Raw genomic sequence first — 21,514 nt, forward strand, 5'->3', positions numbered from 1 at the left:
CAGAACTACGAAAAATGTCACTACCTGTTGTATGTTGCAGTTTGGTGATTGTTGATAGATATACCCAATGAAATGAAATGGTGTATGGCTGTTAGTGCCGGGAGTGTCCGAAGACATGTTCGGCTCGCCAGGTGCAGGTCTTTTGATTTGACTCCCATAGGCGACCTGCGCATCGTGATAAGGATGAAATGATGAAGATGACACATACACCCAGCCCCCGTGCCAGCGGAATTAACCAATTATGGTTAAAATTCCCAACCCTCCCAGGAATCGAACCCGGGACCCCTGTGACCAAAGGCCAGCACGCTAACCATTTAGCCATAGAGCGAGACGTGAATAAAGGTTGTCATTTGGCTATGAATTTTAACATGGGTGTTGCGATAATTATGTGTTAACCTGATCATTATTAATTATTTAGTTACATTTAAGTTGTTACAGTAGAACCTCGATAATTCAAAATCCCGTCTAATTCGAAGAAGTTCTCATTCCCGAACACATGAGATACAGTTTTGCATGTTATTTAAATTGTTTAATTCGAAATACGGATAATTCGTAATTCGAAGTACGTCGGCCCCATTACCGAAATTCAGACTTCTAATTCGAAACTGCCTTTACATTTTAAAACAATAGTATGTTACAGAGTAATTTCAACTCGAAATGTATCCGCTCCGCGTCATAATAGAACGCGTGTTCCAGAACGTGGAAGGGTAGCTTTCCGCACTTACACTCACTTAGGTGGGTCTACAGTGCACTTCATAATTGCTAAGTTGAATGAAATCGGAATTCTTTTGTATTCAACCTTTTAAGGAACGCCGTAATATCACACAACAGGCGATGTGCGGAAAAACAGAATCCGCGAACACTGGCGATGCCGACAGTTGACGAGAAAGCGTAGCTCAGATAATAAATTCGTAGGCACCAAACAACATTGTCATTGCCGGTGAAACTGCATTGCTTTATTTTAATGCAAGCCCAAACGGTCTTATGGTTTTAAGTGGGTCATAGTAGTACGTTGCAATGCACATGGGATGGAAGCGAGAAACTTTATCCCCTCGTCATAGGAAAGTTCGATAAACCACAATGTTTTAAGGATGTCGCTCACTTTCCATGCTAGTACAAAGCATCTACAAATGGAAACAGTACAGAAATCCAAAAAATAATATATTTGCACAGGGGGACCAGCATAATTTATCCTTGTCTTTCAATTGTGTGATTTTTTTTCCTTTCGTTGCGTGAGGTTATGTTTGTCATTGATTTATCCAAGTGCATTATTTGAACGTTGTAAATGCACCTTGTTGGTTACATTTCGGAAATAGTTTTTTCCATTGCATTTGAAAGGTTTAAACAGTGAATCGAGGTGATTGTATGTATTAATGGGTCTTACAAGAATACTTTGTGATGCGGCAAGTGTTTACATTTCTGAAGTACGAGAGAAGTGCCACGGCGGAAAATCGTACAAGGATAGAGTCATAGAAAAGTTCAATTTTAAGGGCATCGGGTACTTCTTTTGTAAATACAAGGCATCTAAAATGCGTAAAGTATAGTAATCCAATTAATAAAGCACTTGCACATGGGAGCCAGCATAGATTTCTCCTCATCTTTGAATCGTGTTTTTTTTTCTTTCTTTCGTTGCGTGAGGTTATGTTTGCCAGTGAGATATCCGAGTGCATTACTTGAATACTGTAAATGCACCTTCTTGGATACATTTTGGAAATAGTTCTTTTTTCATGGCATTTGAAAGGGTATAAACTGTGAATCAAGGTTAACTGCATGCAGTAACGCGCCATAGAATATTTTGTAACACGGCAAGAGTTGGTACTTCTGAATTGCGAATTGGCGGTTAATTCAAAATCACATAATTTGAAGTCCGATTTTTTAGTCCCAACGACTTCGAATTAACGAGGTTTTACTGTAATAGTTTTACACCAAAAAAAAAGTGTGAAATTAATGAGAATTTGTAGTAAAATTTTCAACACAAAACACCACCAATTAATGAATTTCATGAGATTTTTTAAGAAATTATCAATCACCATAAAATCATGCCTCTGGTGATTACAAATAACTCAGGAGCTATCTAATGGAGAGATGGCGACAGAGCCAAGAATAGCCAAGAGGATTCATCAAAACTGAACATGCGTCCCCTCATAATCTCCAGGCCGTCGGGCTGAGCAGCAGTCGCTTCGCAGGCCAAGGCCCATTACGACTGTAGTTTGGTTTGGTTTAAGAGTGTTTGTAAGATTATAATTATAGGCTTACATATTTCATTATTGTGATGTTTAGCCAAACTGAATTCATTACCGGATTTTCTGTTCTTCCCCATTGTACGTTTTTTTCCCTGGGGTCCCTCCAAAAACGGAGAATCAAGGTTCCACTGTACACATTTCCACTCGTTTGTACAAATTCTGCTTCGGCTGCACCCAGTCGATAATACAGCGGCGTTCACTGAACCCCATGTACCCCAGCGCTGCTGGGGTAAATAACTTTGTATTAACATTTTCTTATTATTCATTAAAACACTTTGTGTTAAGTTTAAAAAACTGCGGACATCTAAGCCAAGCCAAGTACAATTGTTTCGACAATCCGCTCGCACTACCCCAGTGCAGCTTCTCCAGCGAGCTGGGTTTCCTTGCCGGCGCGAAAGAGAGCCACCCCAGCGAAATTCAAGTCCCTTGGTTGACGCATGCATTTGCAGCTTCTTTGTCCTGGGAGCAGAGCGGGGCGGGCCTGTGGGCCCTTCCCAGACAGCAATTTACGCCGACAGGACAGCTAGCTTGGGAAAGATATGTTAGTTATAATACTTGACATTCGAAGATTTCAGCGACACACACTAGACACTACAAGAAAAATATCAACATGTTAACAGTATAGCCACTTGCACATCATCTTGCTAATCAATCGTAATATACTAGAATATATTTTATTTCAAGATCTCAGCTTGTATAAAGCTTTTTCGAGTAATTCATTGATGGCACGTGTAGAGTATGTTTTCTGATAACTGCAGAAAAATATTTAGGTTGCCCGGCATGAACACCGAGCTAAGCGCGTAGTAAGAGAATTTTGTATTTGGTTGTCTGTGATGGTGGTATATAGTGAACTTTTGTAGTGTTCCTCTTGGATCGTAAGTGAAGGTTTCATGAGTTCTGTGGCATTCTTAATGAATAAAACGTGTGTTATACGTTGTGACGAATATTTTCCCTCGTAAGGTATGATGGTGTTGTCACTACCGTGAATATCAATTTGGAAATATGTGCGAGTGTGTGGTTGAAAATATTCTTGAAAGACCTTTCTCAGGTAGACCTTTCCACAAAAAAATGCAGCCTTATAAAATGGTAATGTTGACTTTAGAGTGTAGCGGGGTTACGATTGCTTATATTTTTTTTAAAAATTTTGCAGCTGGGGTAACGAATGTATTCACCGCACGCCACTGATACACAGCAAGAACTTAATATCTGAGTGAATTTTTATATTCCACTAAATGTTCATCACTTTTGATGTTTTCACAACATAAAATATGAAAACAATATTTTGTTTATTATTATATCAAGAAGGATAAGGAACAAATAAAGAGAGAGAGCAAATTACCTGGACAAGGACATGAAAGACATACACACAGAACAATCTACTGTACGTGTGCCTTTCCGTCCTAGTCTCGACAAGTCTTTCCTTCCTCAATCATTCTTAGCTACATTTAAACATTTGTTACTGACCCAGTGATACCAGAAGCTTCTTCACATGTCTTCAGTTTCAAATTCCACGCAAAAGGCTTCAGAGACATAAATCTGATCTTAGTTTTCAGAGTCCAGTCTACCGGAATGTACTTCTTACCAATGGGATGTGTTTGATCCTGGATAGAAACCTGAAAAATAAAGGAAAATTTTTAAAAACAAATCTTTCTTTATACATAAGAAAGAAAAGAAAAGAAATTAACTTTGAATACAAAATCAATGCGATACACATTTAAAAAATATTAAACATTTAGTTCTCTCACACATGCACAAAAAAAAGCCCCTACACAAAACCTGTAAGACAACACATTTGAACATTACATACAATATAGGCTACTATCCTAAAATTCAAATTCATGAAGACAAGACACGTGACGCTCTCCAGGAAACCATACCTTAAGTCGGAAAATCGCATTTTTGGTTTAATGCATATTTTGATAGCAGATAAATTTGTGATCGTTCTTGTGAAAACCAGAAGTCTCTAACTTAAAAAACTTATCACTTTATGTAACTTTGAAGTTGTAAGACAGAATTTATTGAATTTTGAGAAAATTTATTGGAAAATAGGGTATAGTACTCTGATGATAAATTAAGGATTTAAGAAAAATCTGAATGTTTCACTGGATAAAGGAATTTCAGCTTTGTGTATTAAAATAATTTGTTCATAAATATTTAGGAGTTTTATTGTCAGCATGAAGAAATAAGTCACAGCAGTATGACTGAGCTCCTTCACCTTAGTTAAAATTTCAGTTATAAAATATGCAGCCAAGTAAATGTCTATAATTGTAACTATACATTATCTTGATGTGCAAGCTTGTTATTTCATATTTTGGTACAAGAATACAATGCATGAACTTCATTTAAGAAACCATACCTTCCAAGTCCCCAATGTTAAATTCGCATTGTACCTTAAGGTATGGTTTTGTTAGACTGCACAGCTTGTTTCCAAATTGTTTTTACAGACTTTTCCGTACGGTCACGTCATTGCCACTCCTTTCATCACGTAGTTCAAGGATCAGGTTAACAGAGGGTACTGAAATATAAAAATCAATATTTTTCGACCTTACCAATTTTTTCCTAGATTCCACAACACTATCTAAAAACAACAAGGCCTTCCTATGGGTTCACCAGCTTCAGGAATACTAGCCGAGATCTACACAGACTACTTAGAACACTCAGAAATTAGCAAAATTAACAATATACCATTCTGGTGCAGATTTGAAGATGATATCTTCGTTGTTATAGACTGCAGGTTTACAAACGTAAACAACATACTTGAACAGCTAAACAAAATAGATCCACATATAAAATTTACGATGGAAACTGAGAAAAATCACTCTGAATTATCTTGATTTATCTGTCACCAAAACTGAGGACCACTTGACATACAAGATCTACAGAAAACCTACACAAACCTCCAATACTATAACAGTAGATTCCACTCACCCTAATGCACACAAAAAGGCAACATACTACAGCATGATAAACAGAGCTTTCAACATACCCCTGTCCCCAGAAAAATTAAATAAGGAACTAAACCTAATTCATGAAATAGCGGAGCATAACGGATACAATAGAAATATGATAAACAATATCATTCACAAAATAAAACATCAACCGAAATCCAAATTAAGTAGAAACAACAAACCTAAGAAAGACTAAGCACTTTTCCCCTTTAACAACACCCACATCCACCCTACAACTAATATTTTCAAAAGACACAATCTAAGAATAGCTTACAGAACCACACATAATAATGCCTCCATTTTATACATAACACTAAATCTGTCAACGTAAACAACAAATACAGCCACTCAGGAGTGTACCGCATAAAATGCAACGATTGTGAAGCCAGCTACACATCAGACGTACCGCCAGACGTTTTTCTATTCGCTACAGCGAACACATCAATGCCACTAAATATAATCGCTTTTCATCCATAGGGCAACATTTCGAAGAGCACAAGCATAAGTTCACTAATATCGAGAAAGATATGGAAATTTTAAATATGAACCCCACAGGCCCACTACTCAATATAATGGAAGATTTTTATATCAATATGGACCAATACGCTAATCCCAACTTCAACTTAAATGAAATGAAATCGCAGATAAAACAAACATTCTCTTCAACACAGCCAATCCCATTCTAAAAGACACATATTTAAAAAGAATCAACAGACACAAACCCACACACAACCCAAAAGACACACCCCACTCCACCCCCCCACCCCCCTCCAGAGGCTGCTTCCCCCTCCCCACCACCTCTCAATCTGAACACTATGACAGCCACACGACGTACACGCAACAGTGTGCAGCACACTCCCGACTATACTTGAAGACATATCCAGCCCACACGTAAGTAACACACACTCTATAGCAATTTGGCAGGCACTCTCTATCAGTTATTTTAATTCCTACTTCCTTTTTCTTTCTCAGATTTTTGAATTTACCTGAGCATAAATGCAAGTATGAAGAGGGGAGCTCTATCAACCTACTTTCTTTAATTTCAAAATTACATCCATAGCATGATATGCCTCAACAAGGATCCTGAAAGCTAGCATGTATCAGCAACAACATACACTAAGAATGAACATAGTACCTGTCAAACAAGCTACAGAACCTCAGTCTACTACGTTCCCTGCAAAACTGCAGCCCAACAATGCACTTTGATTGTATCTATACAACAGTTGGTCACAATGCTGGCATACTGCATAGATATTTGAACTTGACATCAAAACCTCAGTGATCCTTTATTCTATAAGAACTATATTTTCAACCTCAGCTATACAATTTTTGGAGTATGTGGCATTCAAGGGACTCCAGCATGCCAAAGCCCTTCATTGTACCATATGTACACATGTATCTTGTTTGACGTAATGTTGGCAACAGTACAGATTTTTTAATGGAACTCCAACAAGTCAAAGCGTACCATATTATGTATATATCTTAACAGTAGTATTATATTAGAATAAGGCATTCTTGTTAAATTAATTTTTAGTAATGTTTTATGTATAATCACTATTAAGCAATAGCGGATGATGACCTATTTACGGGTCGAAATCGGTACTATTTTAATGTAGATAATTTTAAACATTTAAACATTTTTTCAAATAAAGTATTGATTAGGTGGAAAACTCATCCTTCATTCTTGTGTTCTTAAATTATCAATACGGACAATGAAGCTGATAGATTATAGTTTTTCCTTTGTAGCGTAAAATTTTGTCACGTGACTTAAGGTATGTTTTCCTGGATAGTGTTACATATAATGAAATGGATTATTGGTACTCAGAAAGGCCCAACATATCATCATAATCTGCAGGTTTCCAGGCTGAACAGCGGAAGAACACTGAACACTGGATGCAGGAGGAGCTTTTGCTGTGCATTTAAAGGTAAGCATACCTGTGCACCAATTTGTTTTTTAATACCATATCTCTGTTAATTTCCAACCAATTTTGATTATGTTGGAAATAGCTTTTCGGTCCATCATATATGCAATAAATTCTAAACTCAACAATATTGATGATAAATGTTTACGTTTAGAACAAAATACTCATACCCCTACAAAAAAAAAAAAACTAAAATCAATGTAACTCAACTTATACTTATTACCACTGTTTTAGTAGTTTAATAAAAACACTAGTTATAGTGCCTTTAGTCTCATCGTTGAAGTGAGGTAATTTGTACATGGATTCAAAAGTTTGTCTAAAGATATGAATCAAATAGGGGCGTGACAATTGTACAATTTTTTGAGAAGACCTAAAATTTAGTTTCTGTACTATTCCCACCAACATGAAGAGGGCTAAGATAATATACTTCTCATTTTCATTGACCAACTGCCTTATCTTAGATCGAAATGGAAATAACATTCCTTGGGGCTTCACGTACCGCTAAGTGTAGTGATTTGTTTCCATTACACTCAGCCGGATGAGTTCAATTGAAAAAAGAAACTTTTGGAAGACTTTACTGGTTGCACAACATTTAGAGCTAAACCTTGGGGTGAAAAAAACCTTACAATATGTTTATTTCTTATGTAATTATCCATGTCATCCCAGTAAAAATTACACGCAGTACTACCACATCTAGCATGAATAATGTTGGAAACAACAGTCTCTTCTGTATCATTTCATCCTCATCACGGTCTAATTCAGCAATATCAACATCACTCTCATCAGAATCATCGCTAAAATTATAACTACTATCCTCATAATCACTAAAACATTCATTTAACACGACTCGTATAGCATCGCTAGAAAAATTATCCTTTACCAACGCCATTGCGAGAAAAGTACGCGAACGAATAGTCAATGTATAATAATAATAATAATAATAATAATAATAATAATAATAATAATAATTTTGTGTGGCTATTTCTAGCCGAGTGCAGCCCTTGTAAGGCAGACCCTCTGATGAGGGTGGGCGGCATCTGCCATTTGTAGGTAACTGCGTGTTATTGCGGTGGAGGATAGAGTTATGTGTGGTGTGTGAGTTGCAGGGATGTTGAGAACAGCACAAACACCCAGCCCCCGGGCCATTGGAAATAACCGATTAAGGTTAAAATCACCGGCCCGGCCAGGAATCGAACCCAGGACCCTCTGAACCGAAGGCCAGTACGCTGACCATTCAGCCAACGAGTCGGACAGTCAATGTACTTTAGACATCGATAACTTGGCGAAAAATCGTTATAATGGATCGATACATAAATTAAACGAAAGAATGAAGCTTTATCTAGATGGCTGTGAAGAGACATCAGACATAGTTCAAAGGAAACTCACGAGATGGAACAATAATGCAGATGCGGCGCAATGTGTCGTATACGTCACTCCACAGCAGCAGATGGCTAATGCATGACGTGTGCTACACATCACTCCACGCTGTCGGGTTTAGATACTGGATGGATGGATAGTACACATAATATTAAAACAATACTAAAAATCATATTGTATCAAAAACAAACTAATTTTTCCTTACAGGGCTTCTGGACAAACTGTAATAAGTGTCCTTCCATTTGGAGCTATGATGTATGGAATGTTTGCCTTTCTAACTCTCGAACAATCTACATACAGCTGACGATGGGATAAGCACGGTTTCTGAAGATCAAGTCCTACAACATTATGCAATTATCCTTGCACCTTGTTGATGCACATAACAGAACTCAAACGAACGGGGAACTGAAGACATCTAAAATTAAATGGTACCTCCGAAGGCATGATCCGTGGAATGAATAATACTTTGCCCGCGGCATGTCCAGTCATGATGCTGGCTTCAATAACATTCTGCATCAGTTTCTTGACTGAGTCATGTTCCATAGCAGAAGGGAGGATTCATATTCCTGAAAAGGATAATCAGTAATACTAATATAAATGGTCCATTATTGGATATTAAATATTTTCCAGGTAACTCATTCCTGGTTGCCAGCGTTTCGCCCCTGTGTGCTTAGTTGGGCTCATCAGTTGGTACATAGCACACCCACCAAGACGCATGGCTAGTGCATTCCGTGGATGCCACTGTGTAGGCTACTTGGGAGCCACCTGCAGTGCCAATGCACTATGAGAGACTTTTCTCATTACCAAAAATTGATGCCTGCTTGGCCATCAGATGATATAGATGTTGATTCCCATAAGGAATCTGAAATATTTGTCCCGAATGAGTAAATTTATAATACCAATATAAATGGTCCATTATTGGACATTATAAATTTTCAAGTTAACTCATTCCTGGTTGCCAGCATTTCGCCCTTGTGTGCTAAGTTGGGCTCATCAGTTGGTACAAAGCACACCCACCAAGACACATGGCTAGTGCATCGGTGTCATAATTTTCAGCTTCAAGATGTTCAAAAGAAATCCAGGCGACTCCAAGTTGTTCAAAAGCTCTGTCATATAGTTGACAGCCTCATCTGTATTACATGTATATACAGTCAAAGACTGTAAATCTCGTTTCAATACGGACCAATAATGAAATTTTTGACATTAAATTACACGTTGTGTCGATAGACTTGTGCATTTATAGGAGGTAATTCTTGTAAAACTTGCTTCTTGATGACACTGACAGCTTCATTACTTGGAGCACAACTTGTTCTTTGACACAGCCATGCATGATCAGTGAAATGTGCCCACGTATGTTAAAAATTTCAATTCTGCGAGCTATAGTTTTGACTGGGCATTGCACACATGCACACAGACAGACACTTCCAGGTATCACGGACTGAACGAAAATAGCGTCTTGCCACAGACGAAAAATGGCAACGGGACCAATATATGTAGTACTATTCCTTGTTTATTATTATCTATTTTATGTACTATATGTTTCCTCTAAATAAAGTCTAAGATTGAGTTAGTTTAAAGGAAATACGGTTCACATTTTATTGCTGGTATAACAAAATCCCCGTATTCCTTAAAATTTGTAGAACAGCTTCATTTCTTGGAGGAAGAAATGTTCTCTGATACAGTCAAGCAAGTGAATGAAATTAATATTGGATAAATATGAAACAATAATTGAAACAATATAAATTAATAAAATGATTAATGAAGGCAGGTCTACTTGTATAACAATTTATCTAAGAAGACGCTTCTGTTAACAATTTCAGATCTCTGCTTGCTGTAGATTTGGCTGGGCATCGCACACATACCACATACACAAAAACAGCAAACAATGGTAGGATGATAAACAGGGTTAAAAATCAGGTTGTGAGTTTCACTAATACAAAAAGCCCTCTCAGTTTTAATTAAGCACTGATGGGGTGAAAGTTCTTTATGGGGATCACTGTAAGTACCCATCTGTTAATATAAGGAAAGACCTTCATTGAGGTAATCACATAAATGAGATTGTAAATAAAGGATACAGATCTCTGCACATGGTCATGAGGATATTTGGCGGTTGTCGTAAGGGTGTAAAGGAGAGGGCACTTAAGTCTCCGGTAAGACCCCGACTAGAGTATGGTTCCAGTGTATCGGACCCTCCCCAGGATTGCTTAATTTGAGAACTGGACAAAATCCACCCAGGATTGCTTAATTTGAGAACTGGACAAAATCCAAAGAAAACCAGCTCGATTTGTTCTGGAAGATTTTTGACAAAAGAGTAGTGTTAATAAAATGTTGCTCAGTTTGGGCTGGGAAGACTTGGGAGAATGGAGATGAGCTGCTCAACTAAGTAGTATGTGATATAGACGATATAGGTATTGATTCCCATAGGGAAGCTGAAATGTTTGTCCCGAATGAGTAAATTTATAATACCATATAAATGGTCCGTTATTGGACATTATAAATTTTCCAGCTAACTCATTCCTGATTGCCAGAGTTCCGCCCCCGTGTGCTAAGCTGGACTCATCAGTTGGTACATAGCACACCCACCAAGACGCATGGCTAGTGCATACCGTGGAGGCCACTGCGTAGGCTAGTTGGAGCCACCGGCAGTGTCAATGCACTATGAGAGACTTTGTCTCATTATTATAAGTGGTATGTTCCAAGCTGTCAGTTGAGAGATGACGTGGAATGACATTAGTATGATGAATGTTTTTCTTTTACAATAGGCTGTACGGTGCATCGACAGATAGGTATTATGGTGACAATGGGATAGGGAAGAACTAGGAGTGGGAAGAAAGCGGCTGTAGCCTTAATAGGAAGATACAGCCCCAGCATTTGTCTGGTGTAACAATGGGAAACTACGGAAAACCATCTTCAGGATTACCAACAAAGGGGTTCGAACCTACTATTTTCCGAATGCAAGCCCATAGCTGCACGCCCCTCACCGCACACAAACTCGCTCGGTAGGAATACGTTTTTTGAGTGGTGTTTTTAAAAGTAGGAAAGTCACAATATGAAGATAAAGTCTGAATTCAAGAGGACAGATTGGGGCACATATTCATAGGAAGGGGAATTAAAGATTGGAATAGTTTACCAAGGGAGATGTTCAATAAATTTCCAAATTCTTTGCAATTATTTAAGAAAAGACTATGTGTACCTGACAATCAAAATATACAATAATAGTACAAAATATACAAATATACAAGTTGGTAACAACATCAGGACTTCACTTTTATATTTTAATGTCAAAATTTTTTTATCCACGTAATCACTTCCGGTGTTACTTCATACAATTCCTCCACAGAACCAGGAAATGCACATAGGGGGCACTCTAGCACTACGTGCTTGATAGACTGCACTTGAGCGCCACAGTCACAGCAAGGAGAATCTATTGAGTGGTGTTTTTAAAAGTAGGAAAGATCACAGGTTCCTTACATTACATATTTCCCAGTAGGGAAAAGAACCAGAGTCCTCAGACTTTGCCAAAAATTCTACATTGAAACCACCAGTTTACAAAATTACATTAAAAGAAAAAAGATTGAAACCTTTCCCTCAAACTACCTGCAGGAGCTATCAAATGTCTGGGTAAATTCTGCCATTACCTTGTGCCACTGGATCTTCCTCATGCAGGCCTTGCCCCTGCCTCTCTTAGGTCATGTCGCACTACCAAGCTGCGCCGGTCCTACCAACACATCGGATCCTGTTTAGGGTTGACCAGACAGCACGGGGCAAACTGAAGCCAGCCAGTTTTATTCTGGGGTTGGAGATGTCACATAAGACTAGGTAAACAACAGATACACCTTCCCCGGCTATGTAAACTGCGTGCCTTCTCTAATGCCATCTATGCCAACGAAATTGAACTTGTAAACTTTCAAAGATTTTCTCGTCTACCGTTAGATGGCTAGACCATCAATATGTAAATATTCGATAGAGTAATGTTGATTTTGGAGTTGGTAAACTGGTTCTCAGAATTGTTTGTTTTTAATGTACTAAAGTTGTCAACACTTCAGCTGGTTCCTCTTCGATTGTAATCTACCCATCAGATACTTGGAAATATGTTCTATAACCAATTAAAACCAGGGGGTGTGTACAGGTATCCAGCCTATCAGCAAAGAATTCCGAAGGCTTCCCATTATGGAACTATAAAAGCAAGGCACTTTAGGGTCGTTTGGTCTGAATTGCTCCAGTGCTTGGGAGTGTGACATGACCTAAGAGAGGCAGGGGCAAGGCCTGCATGAGGAAGATCCAACGGCACAAGGTAATAGCAGAATTTACCTAGACATGTGATAGCTCCTGCAGGTAGTTTGAGGGGAAGGTTTCAATCTCTTTTCTTTTAATGTAATTTTGTAAACTGGTGGTTTCAATGTAGAATTTTCGGCAAAGTCTGAGGACTCTGGTTCTATTCCCTACTGGGAAATATGTAATGTAAGGAACCTTTTATTATTTCCCATTCAACCTTGCATTGGCTGACTAGTTTTTAAAACTTCAAAATTTTGCCACACTTGTCTCAGCCAATGTTCCTCCTTTAGTCACACCTTATAGTACAGGATTAGCCTCTGTATCATTGGGCCATAAGCCCACTTAGCGTTTTAACAATTTCTATAAGGAGTGCAGGTGTTTCACCTCCTTGCATTTTGTTTATGGCCGGTTATGTGCAACCATTTCCTATTTCCATTAAGGCCATGTAGTATGGGCAATTATGCCCCATGTTTATTTGGTAACTGTTTCTATGTCTTGGTTCCCTTTAGGAACAGTGCTTAATGTTATTGTAATTGAGGACTAATTGATGAAAACTCTAAACCCCAATGGGTTTCCTACTGTAATTTCTGTGTATCAAAGGAAACTGACTGCCTCTGCGAGGCTAGACTATGGTATTTCGGAGCTCAGACTCCTGAGTAGTATACCTTCTTGGAGAAAATCGTGCTCTTGTAAAATATTGTACCTGTCAAGAGCAATAATGCTCTTTTCTATGTAAATTAACTGCCTGGTAATTATCACAAGTTCTTGTACCTGATTTTCGGACTTCTAAGTCTCTGATATTGTTGGAGCTGACGAGCTCATTAATAACCTTTTCTATTTGTTTGTTATTGATTTAGATTTTCTATCTCTCAATTTTAACAAAAGGAAAGAAATAAAATTTCTAAATTTGTTGTATTACCAGTAAGTTCTGCTCTAGTTAATTCCTTGTACAGCCATTCAACCCAGGTGCTTCCTATTCCTCTGTGAACCAAGGAAACCCCACAATAACAACAATAATAATAATAACAACAACAACAATAATGAGGGCAATAAAAAGAAAACACCTAAAAAGTAAAATACAGCCTGTCTATGACCTAGCTAGGACAAGCAAGGGCCGTTGGATGGTGGAAGGTCACCGAACTGACTAGCCAGTTGCGCTCGCGCCAATGACAGAGTAATAGTTTTGCAAAAACCTGGATTCTATGCTTAAGAATGGAGAGAAATGAGAAATTCATCAAGTTCCAAATTTCAAGTTTGTAAGGATTTAATCATAAAATGTTTATGCATTTCTAAATATTTTGAGAGTGATTTGATAGAATCTAATGACATTCATTCAAGAAGAAAATCTCAATTTATTTTAATCATGTTGTTTCCATTTTGGGTATAATTCTGCTATCATATATTTTCTTTTTCAGGTATTCTATAAATCTATTTATTCAAAATTAGTTTTGGCAGGCTGAAAAACCCAACACTTATAAATTCACTTTATGCATGGCTATGAATCTTCGCTGACGGCACATTTCTTGATAATTAGATGACCGCCCGTATCTCAAACACAGCAGCCCACTCGATCATCTTAACAAGTTCCAATCCATATTACAAAGCAACAACACAATATCAAAGTGGTGACAAGCATATGCAAGGGATGCTGGATGTTGGTGCACATACGCAAAAGAACTGCAGGAGGGATTTTAAAAGATAGCGACAACAGGTCCTTAATTTAGAAATAGTATTTGCAGTACTTACATTTTCTTCCTGAAGCTTGCTTAGGATGCTGGTAAATGATGTTTGTAAATTTCCACTATTTCTTTGGGGGAAAGTGTTAGCTGTGAGTAACTGAAAAAGGGTGTTGTCACAGGAGGAGTCCAGCTCGCTGCTTATCACTCCAGTCTTTTCATCCTCTTTCAAGCGTTTACTCAACTGACACCTGAAATATTGAAGAAAAAACAGTACTGGTTTATTTAGACCTCAGCCTAGAAGCAGCCACGGGCGAACTGTTGCAAGAAAGCCCTGCACTCTGACCGACCAAACGAGCAGAGAACCGGTGGCCACAGATCCACTGTTGCTCCACACCCCTGCATTCAGGAGCTGGAACACAGCCTAGTATAGGCCACCCTCTATTGTTCCAATACCGTTCTTTATAATACATGGATATATATATATATCGTATGGTTTTACAAGTACACAAAAAAATATATCAAATGGAAATGTAATACATGGATAAAATTATGAAAGAGACAAAGAAAAAATATAGGGAAAGGGAGCAGAAGGTGATATCTGCAGATGACATTGTGCTGTAGGAAGCAAACAGAGAGGAAGTACAAGATCATATGGACATGTGTGAATTAGTATATTGGTAATTATATAGTGAAATTAAGCATGGAGAAAAGCAAAAGTGATGTTGACTAAGGGAGAAAGAGGAGGGAAAAGTTATGTAAAAACTGAGTGAATGAATGAACAAGACCTTGAAACTGAGGAAAGTTTCAAGTACTTTGGAAGCAAACTGATGCAGTACTGGATTTGGAGATCAGTAAAAGGATACATACAAGCAAATGCATTTTTACCAGAAGTGAGGAACTTGATCTGGAAGAAAAAATGCAGAGGTGATAAGATAGATTACTGCCCTTACTGACATAAAAGACAAAGACCTGGATGCCGGCAAAGATAGAGGAGAGTAAAATTACAGCCAGTAATATGAAATTTTTAAGAGGTAATACAGGACAGACAAGAAAGGGCAGCATAAGAAATGTGGATGTCAGGATAGAAAAACTTTCCAAAAGAATGGAGGGAAATAAACTGAGATGGTTTAGCAGTGTTAAAGAAGATTGAAGAGGGAAGAGTACCAAAGTGGACAATGGAGGCTAAAGCTACTAGTCCACAGCGCAACTTAAATGGCATGCAATTTCGATTTGAGCAAGAAAAGTTGAGTGGCTTTGTGTAAACAGTCATGCAATTCAAAAAGTTGCACGTGCCACTCGAATTCTGTTGCATGCAATGTGAAAAGTGGCATCGTGTACACAACGGAAGAGAGGAAGTTGTGCCATTCGAAAGTGGCGCGAAAAGTTTAGATCATTTTTGTGGCGCAACTTTCTCACATGGTCGTCTGCAGTGGCAGTATACTGGTGTTTGAGAGGTTCACACTTGTTAATAAATTAAGGTAAGTACATACCTGTATATCCTTTACTGTAAATGAAATATAACATGCCTTAAAATAGATACCCATCTTACTAATAATATAATTGCATAATTTACGTAACTTCATTTACAGGTTACAATGTCTCAGAACACGAAATGGACAAGGAAGATGACGAGAAAACCGTCAATGCGGATGTGTAAATTATTCAAGGAATTCAGATATTAAAGAAAATATTTACAATTTATTTACATTTAAAAGAATACTTCAAATATACACACACAGTTGGTTCAACTCATTTGCGGTTATGGTCATTTGGCGTAAAATTACAGTGTGCATTTCTTTCTGAAAGTCAGATAGGGTATATAAGGTAAGTTGGAGACACAGGTTTGAAGTACCAACACTGGAAAGTTCTCTTCCCGTTACGAGCTGACGATACGACCTGAAGTGAAATAAATATGAACTAATATAAGTTCAATTCATGTAAGTATATAATAATGACATGCTGGCAAAAAAAAAAAAAAAACTCTTAACTTTTATAGGGCACCGTCTTTGAGTTCGCTACTAGCACTGGAGGAAGAACTGCTGCTACTGTTATCACTGCTCACATGTCTCCATTAGAAATCATCTTTACTCTTGTCTAACGAATTCGAGATACCTGTTTTCTTGAAGCTCTTTTTAATCACCTTCGAAGAAATCATGTCCAAAGCGCGCAATTTCCACTCACAAAGTAGTTCCACAGGTGGTTTCCGAAATCTGCCTGTTGGGGTAAATTTGTGCACACTTTTCGCTATCCAGCACTGATAATGTTTTTGCACATTGTCCACGAACGGTTTATTTATCAAAACGTCCAAGGGTTGAAGTACCGACGTCAGTCCACTAGGAATCACTGTCAAATTGGTTTTCATGGTTTCCAATAACTTCTTAGTGTCTTCCGTCAGGTGGCCACGAAAACTGTCCATTACAAAGAAGGGTCGGGCATCGAAGGAGGGACACTGCTCAGTTTTCCCAAAACATTCGTATACAATCTTGTACAAGTGACGTGTCCATCCACCCTTTTTCCTGGATACAAACGTGGATCCCTTGCAGAAATTTTACTTTCGGCATTGCTTTTCACTTTGGAACAACGTAAGGTGCAAGCTTTCTGCCATCAACTGTTTCAGCAAGCATTACAGTGCATCGTTGTTTTTTACTTCCCGTAGTATGTACCATAACACTAGATGTCCCTTTCGTATCGATTGCTCGACTTTGTGGAATGCTGAAACTTATTGGCGTCTGATCTGAGTTTCCTATTTGGGAGAGCAAATATTCCTTAACTTTATGCTTCTCAATCACAAAGCGGTGAAAATCAATTCCTTTTTGGTTGAAATTATTCAGCATTCTTTGGCATAGTGTTGTTCTTCGTCGAAGAGAAAGCCCATTTCTCTTCATAAAATTAACCATCCAGCCTCAGCTAACCTTAAAATCCGAGACACTGATTCCATGTGCAGCAGCTATTTTTTGTCCTTTAAAATACAGCATTTCGTGAGAAATGGCATATCCATTGTTGCGCAACGAAATCATATATTTAAGTAGATCCTTCTCCACTTGCGGAAACTTGCTACTTTTTGGTCAGCGAAATGCTTTGTGAGACTTGTTGGTCGCATGAAGTGCAATTTTCTGTTTCCGCCTGTAGCGCACGTTGTATTCAGACACCGAAGACTTGCAGCCCGCTGCCCAATTCCGGTATGTTTCGCCGTAACTAATCAGTGGGAGTTTATACAATGCCGTAATACTCGAATACTTGCTCATTGTAGATTAATAAACAGTTTTGAGATCACAAAAAACACATGTACCGCACCCGAAACACTTGTAAAATACGCTTGTACCAGACTGGAATTGTCGCTAGCCACTTCTGCGCTGATTCACTCACCGAACTAGTGCACTGGTATTTCCTACCGGCTGATAACAGCACATTGCCCAGTACCTGGAATGCCCAGTTTCACAATAGGAAGGCTGCTACTCGAATAGTTGACATCTTTATTTCGAAATGCATCCGGAGCCGCGTAATGGATGTTCGAAAAAGTGGGTGCTTCAAATACGGGAACATTTCCTTTTCTCCACTACGGATCCAAAAATATTGGGATGCATAAATTACGCAAGGGTGTTAATTATTCGAGAAAATACGATACCATACACTGTGGGAATTCTTCGGTGCACTTCGGTTCATGTTTCGCCACACCAGCACTGACAATAACACAGTGGATTCTTCGGTATTGCCAAGGAACTTCTCCTTCACGGCAAAAATACTCTTTGAACTCCTCCCAAATGTTTTTAGCTGACGTATAGGCATTTCTAGCAGCACTTCTTTGTAATGGCTCCAGTTCATATTCTTCATATTCTTCACTGCGCCAAGTACCCTCCGTAACAGTTCCATCTCCATTTTCCCTGTCGAATGTTCTCCTTGGAGTAAATATTGAAGCAGACGTGCAATTGAAAAATTATGTAATACACAAACAGCACACATGATTGTATTCACTTTAATAGGTTCTAGTTCCACTGTTCTTCTTCTGTATCAACGGTGCTACTCTTCTCAGTAGATATTCAAAATCAGTCGCTGACATTCGCAGGAAATTCTTGTAGAAGACTTCGTCTCTCATGCACACTTCCTGTAGTAAGTTTTTAACAACTCCACAATGGTCACAACCTCAAATAAATTCCCTTACCCAACACTTCAGTTTCGCTCTTTCTCGTCTTTCTCTTTGTCGCCGAAATAAAATCAGCGATAAGCAAGCTGCCAATAACACTTCGCCAGAAAATGTGCTTGCTACTATCAACACTCACATCCGCTAGAACAGATGACTAGGAAAGTTGCTTGTGAGAAAACTTGCGCCACTTAAGTAGCGTGGTGTAAACACTCGGTGCAACATTTCTTAGGGCGCGCAAGTTTTCATGTTGTGCAACAAGAAAAATGGCAAACTTGCGTGAGCATGTAAGCATTTTTCTTGCGCAACACAAAAGTGGCATGCAAGTTTTGTTGCACCGTGGACGACTACCTTAAGAATGAAGGAGGGAGAACAACAGGTAGACTCACAATAACCCAGGAAGGGCGGAGAGTTTATTTTATCAAATCTGAAGATAATAATTGATGGGAAGCAAGGAAAATCTCATTTCATGTAAATTGGCCCTATGGGTTGTCCATACGGTACCACAGTTCCTTATGAGAGCCAAATTTTATGAAGTTCAGTAATACACTTAAGTTACATTAATTATTGAATGTGACCCTGTGAGATCTCTTTTTTTTACAAAAACTGAAAATTTATTTACAGAAAAATATAACTTAGACAACTACATTTTTTAAGTATATTCGTACACTTTTATTTACAACTATTCATGAAATCAGGCTGCATTTAGTATGCTGTTACGAGAAAACAAATGGACGTTTGTTTCCACATATTACACAGCTATGTTCTGTAGAGTCCTTCAACAACTTATTTTTCCTTTCGTGGGATTTTACTCCTCGTCAAAGAGCACTGAAATATTTCAGTGATGACCAGGGCCTGGATTCTGATGATATGTCATCTTTTAAATGGTTCACCACAGACATTGCTAACTTATATACAAATCCTGTTCATGGCCCCCATATCACAGAAATGCATATTTATTAAGTCATTTTTCTAAGCATTTTATTTTTAGGTAATTTTCTTGCTTTTCGCATCATTATTATGCCATTCTGTGGAATTTATTAGAATATTTTATACATTTTAAGTCATTTTATCACATTCTTAACCCATGAGGGATCGCGTCCTGTCATTTCAACCATTTCTGTTTATTTTGATCAATCCTTCCACGAACACTGTATATTATACTTCCTTCCTCTCACCACCTTTCAATGGACTCGAGACATTTCTTTTGGCTTTTTACTTGGGAAATCCTCTTCGAGACTGAAAACTATTTTGGTTGGTGTGTGCAACTGCCGTTGTGTAAGACTGTCTACCAAACCCCTTCATTCTCCGCTGCAGAATCCTTATCAGAATGAACAGCCGCATCTAGTGGCTCAATGTAAATATTCCTTAAGTCTTTGTTGTCCTCTTCCAGTACATGTAATATTTCCACTAAGTTGAGGTCACTGGAGAGGAAATCAAATTTCCAAGTTATTATGCTTACATTTCTGAATACACTGTACCACAGGTTTTAAAATATGTAATAAATATCTATACAGGTCTTACTCATATATTTATGAAACCTAACTCTTGTAACAAACCAATTCTTAGTATAAAAATAAAGAAATAATAGAACCTGAAATGCTATTGTAAAGGACACACAGTACCGTACAGTACCAGCACATTTCTTCTGCTCCCAGATGAAGCTAATGGGAAGTCATAGTATTCATGGGTATTTCTAACATTTATTTCACCTATTACAAACTCATTTAATGAGTTGAAATATTCACGTTTACTTTCTTGTGCGATCAATAATGCTATTTACATCAATCAGTCATAGTCCCTTCATATAAAGAACATGCCAATTCAGAGCACTGTTGATCAAACATGGCACACAATACAGACACAGTAACTTTACTGAAGGTATGTCGTTCATTCAATGTGCAATGCTGCCATAATTATGGTGCCCTTTATGATCATTAGGATAAAATCATTGGTAGTATATGCTGGAACCATATGGTATCGCAAGTCCTTCCCAGATGGTTGGGCTATCAAGAACAGCATAATAAGAAACAACTGGTTTGGAACACAGTTAAGGAGCAACAATGAAAGCTGGACAGAGGATGATGAAAAGGTGCTAAGCACATCACGACTCAGCAGGAGCCGATGACGATGCATTAAAAAACGATTAAGAAAGACCATAAATTACAGAGACAATATGATAAAGGGAATGAGCTATTCCCTTAGTTGCACTCCACCGGTCAGGTTTCTCACATTGCGCGCAAGGTTCTATTGGTTCCAACTTGGATTGGGAATATTCCTCACACTACAGCAAGAATTCATTATATTAAAAGAATGTTGCATAGTTTTATCTAAATTTAATTTCTGCATCAGAAATATTGGACCTCAAGCAAGACAGATACCCTCTGCGCCAATGTTCAACGTTCAATTCTCCACCTGAAGATACACTCGGAATTTTAGAACTCAATAGAAGCATCTGGACTTTGCATTCAACCGGCATATTACGTTTTTAAAGTGCAATTTTAGAGTATTCACTAACAAGGGCATATTTTAATCATTATTGTAATAATTGTATGATAACTATTCTTACAGTCTAATTGTAATTGATGTAAATCCTAAAAAAATTTAATTGTCACTGCTAAGTACAACATTATTTTATCTCTAACAGTTCATCAATCCACCATTTTATATGTACATTATCGCATAACATACACAGTTCATTCTTTTAAATCTTATTTCCACAATGTAATTCTATCTTAGGACTTCGGCAAATCCATAAGTGTATCTTAGTTAGGCTGATGATGACCCATATAGGGTCGAAACTAGTACCTCGATAATATATTGTAATGTATTTATAAACATTGCAATTACTGCACAGTATTGAGTAGGTGAAATAAACTTTGTATATTATATGTGACAATGGGACAGGAAAGGGCTAGGAGTAGGAAGGAAG

At 38.0% G+C, this 21,514-nt stretch overlaps 1 protein-coding gene across 1 annotated transcript in view; it reads right to left on the reverse strand.

Moving 5' to 3' along the window:
- Positions 1–21,514, reverse strand: part of hd (humpty dumpty) — a 149,073-nt gene that overhangs the window by 104,181 nt on the left and 23,378 nt on the right. Inside the window, exons 3-4 of the mRNA XM_067144388.2 lie at positions 14,512–14,692; positions 3,708–3,856 (exon numbers count right to left, since the gene is read on the reverse strand). Of these exons, the coding sequence (XP_067000489.1) occupies positions 3,708–3,856; positions 14,512–14,692 (330 nt within the window). The remainder of the gene's footprint in view (positions 1–3,707; positions 3,857–14,511; positions 14,693–21,514) is intronic.

This window comes from Anabrus simplex, chromosome 1 (genome assembly GCF_040414725.1).
Source record: "Anabrus simplex isolate iqAnaSimp1 chromosome 1, ASM4041472v1, whole genome shotgun sequence".
Taxonomy (NCBI): Eukaryota; Metazoa; Arthropoda; class Insecta; order Orthoptera; family Tettigoniidae; genus Anabrus; species Anabrus simplex.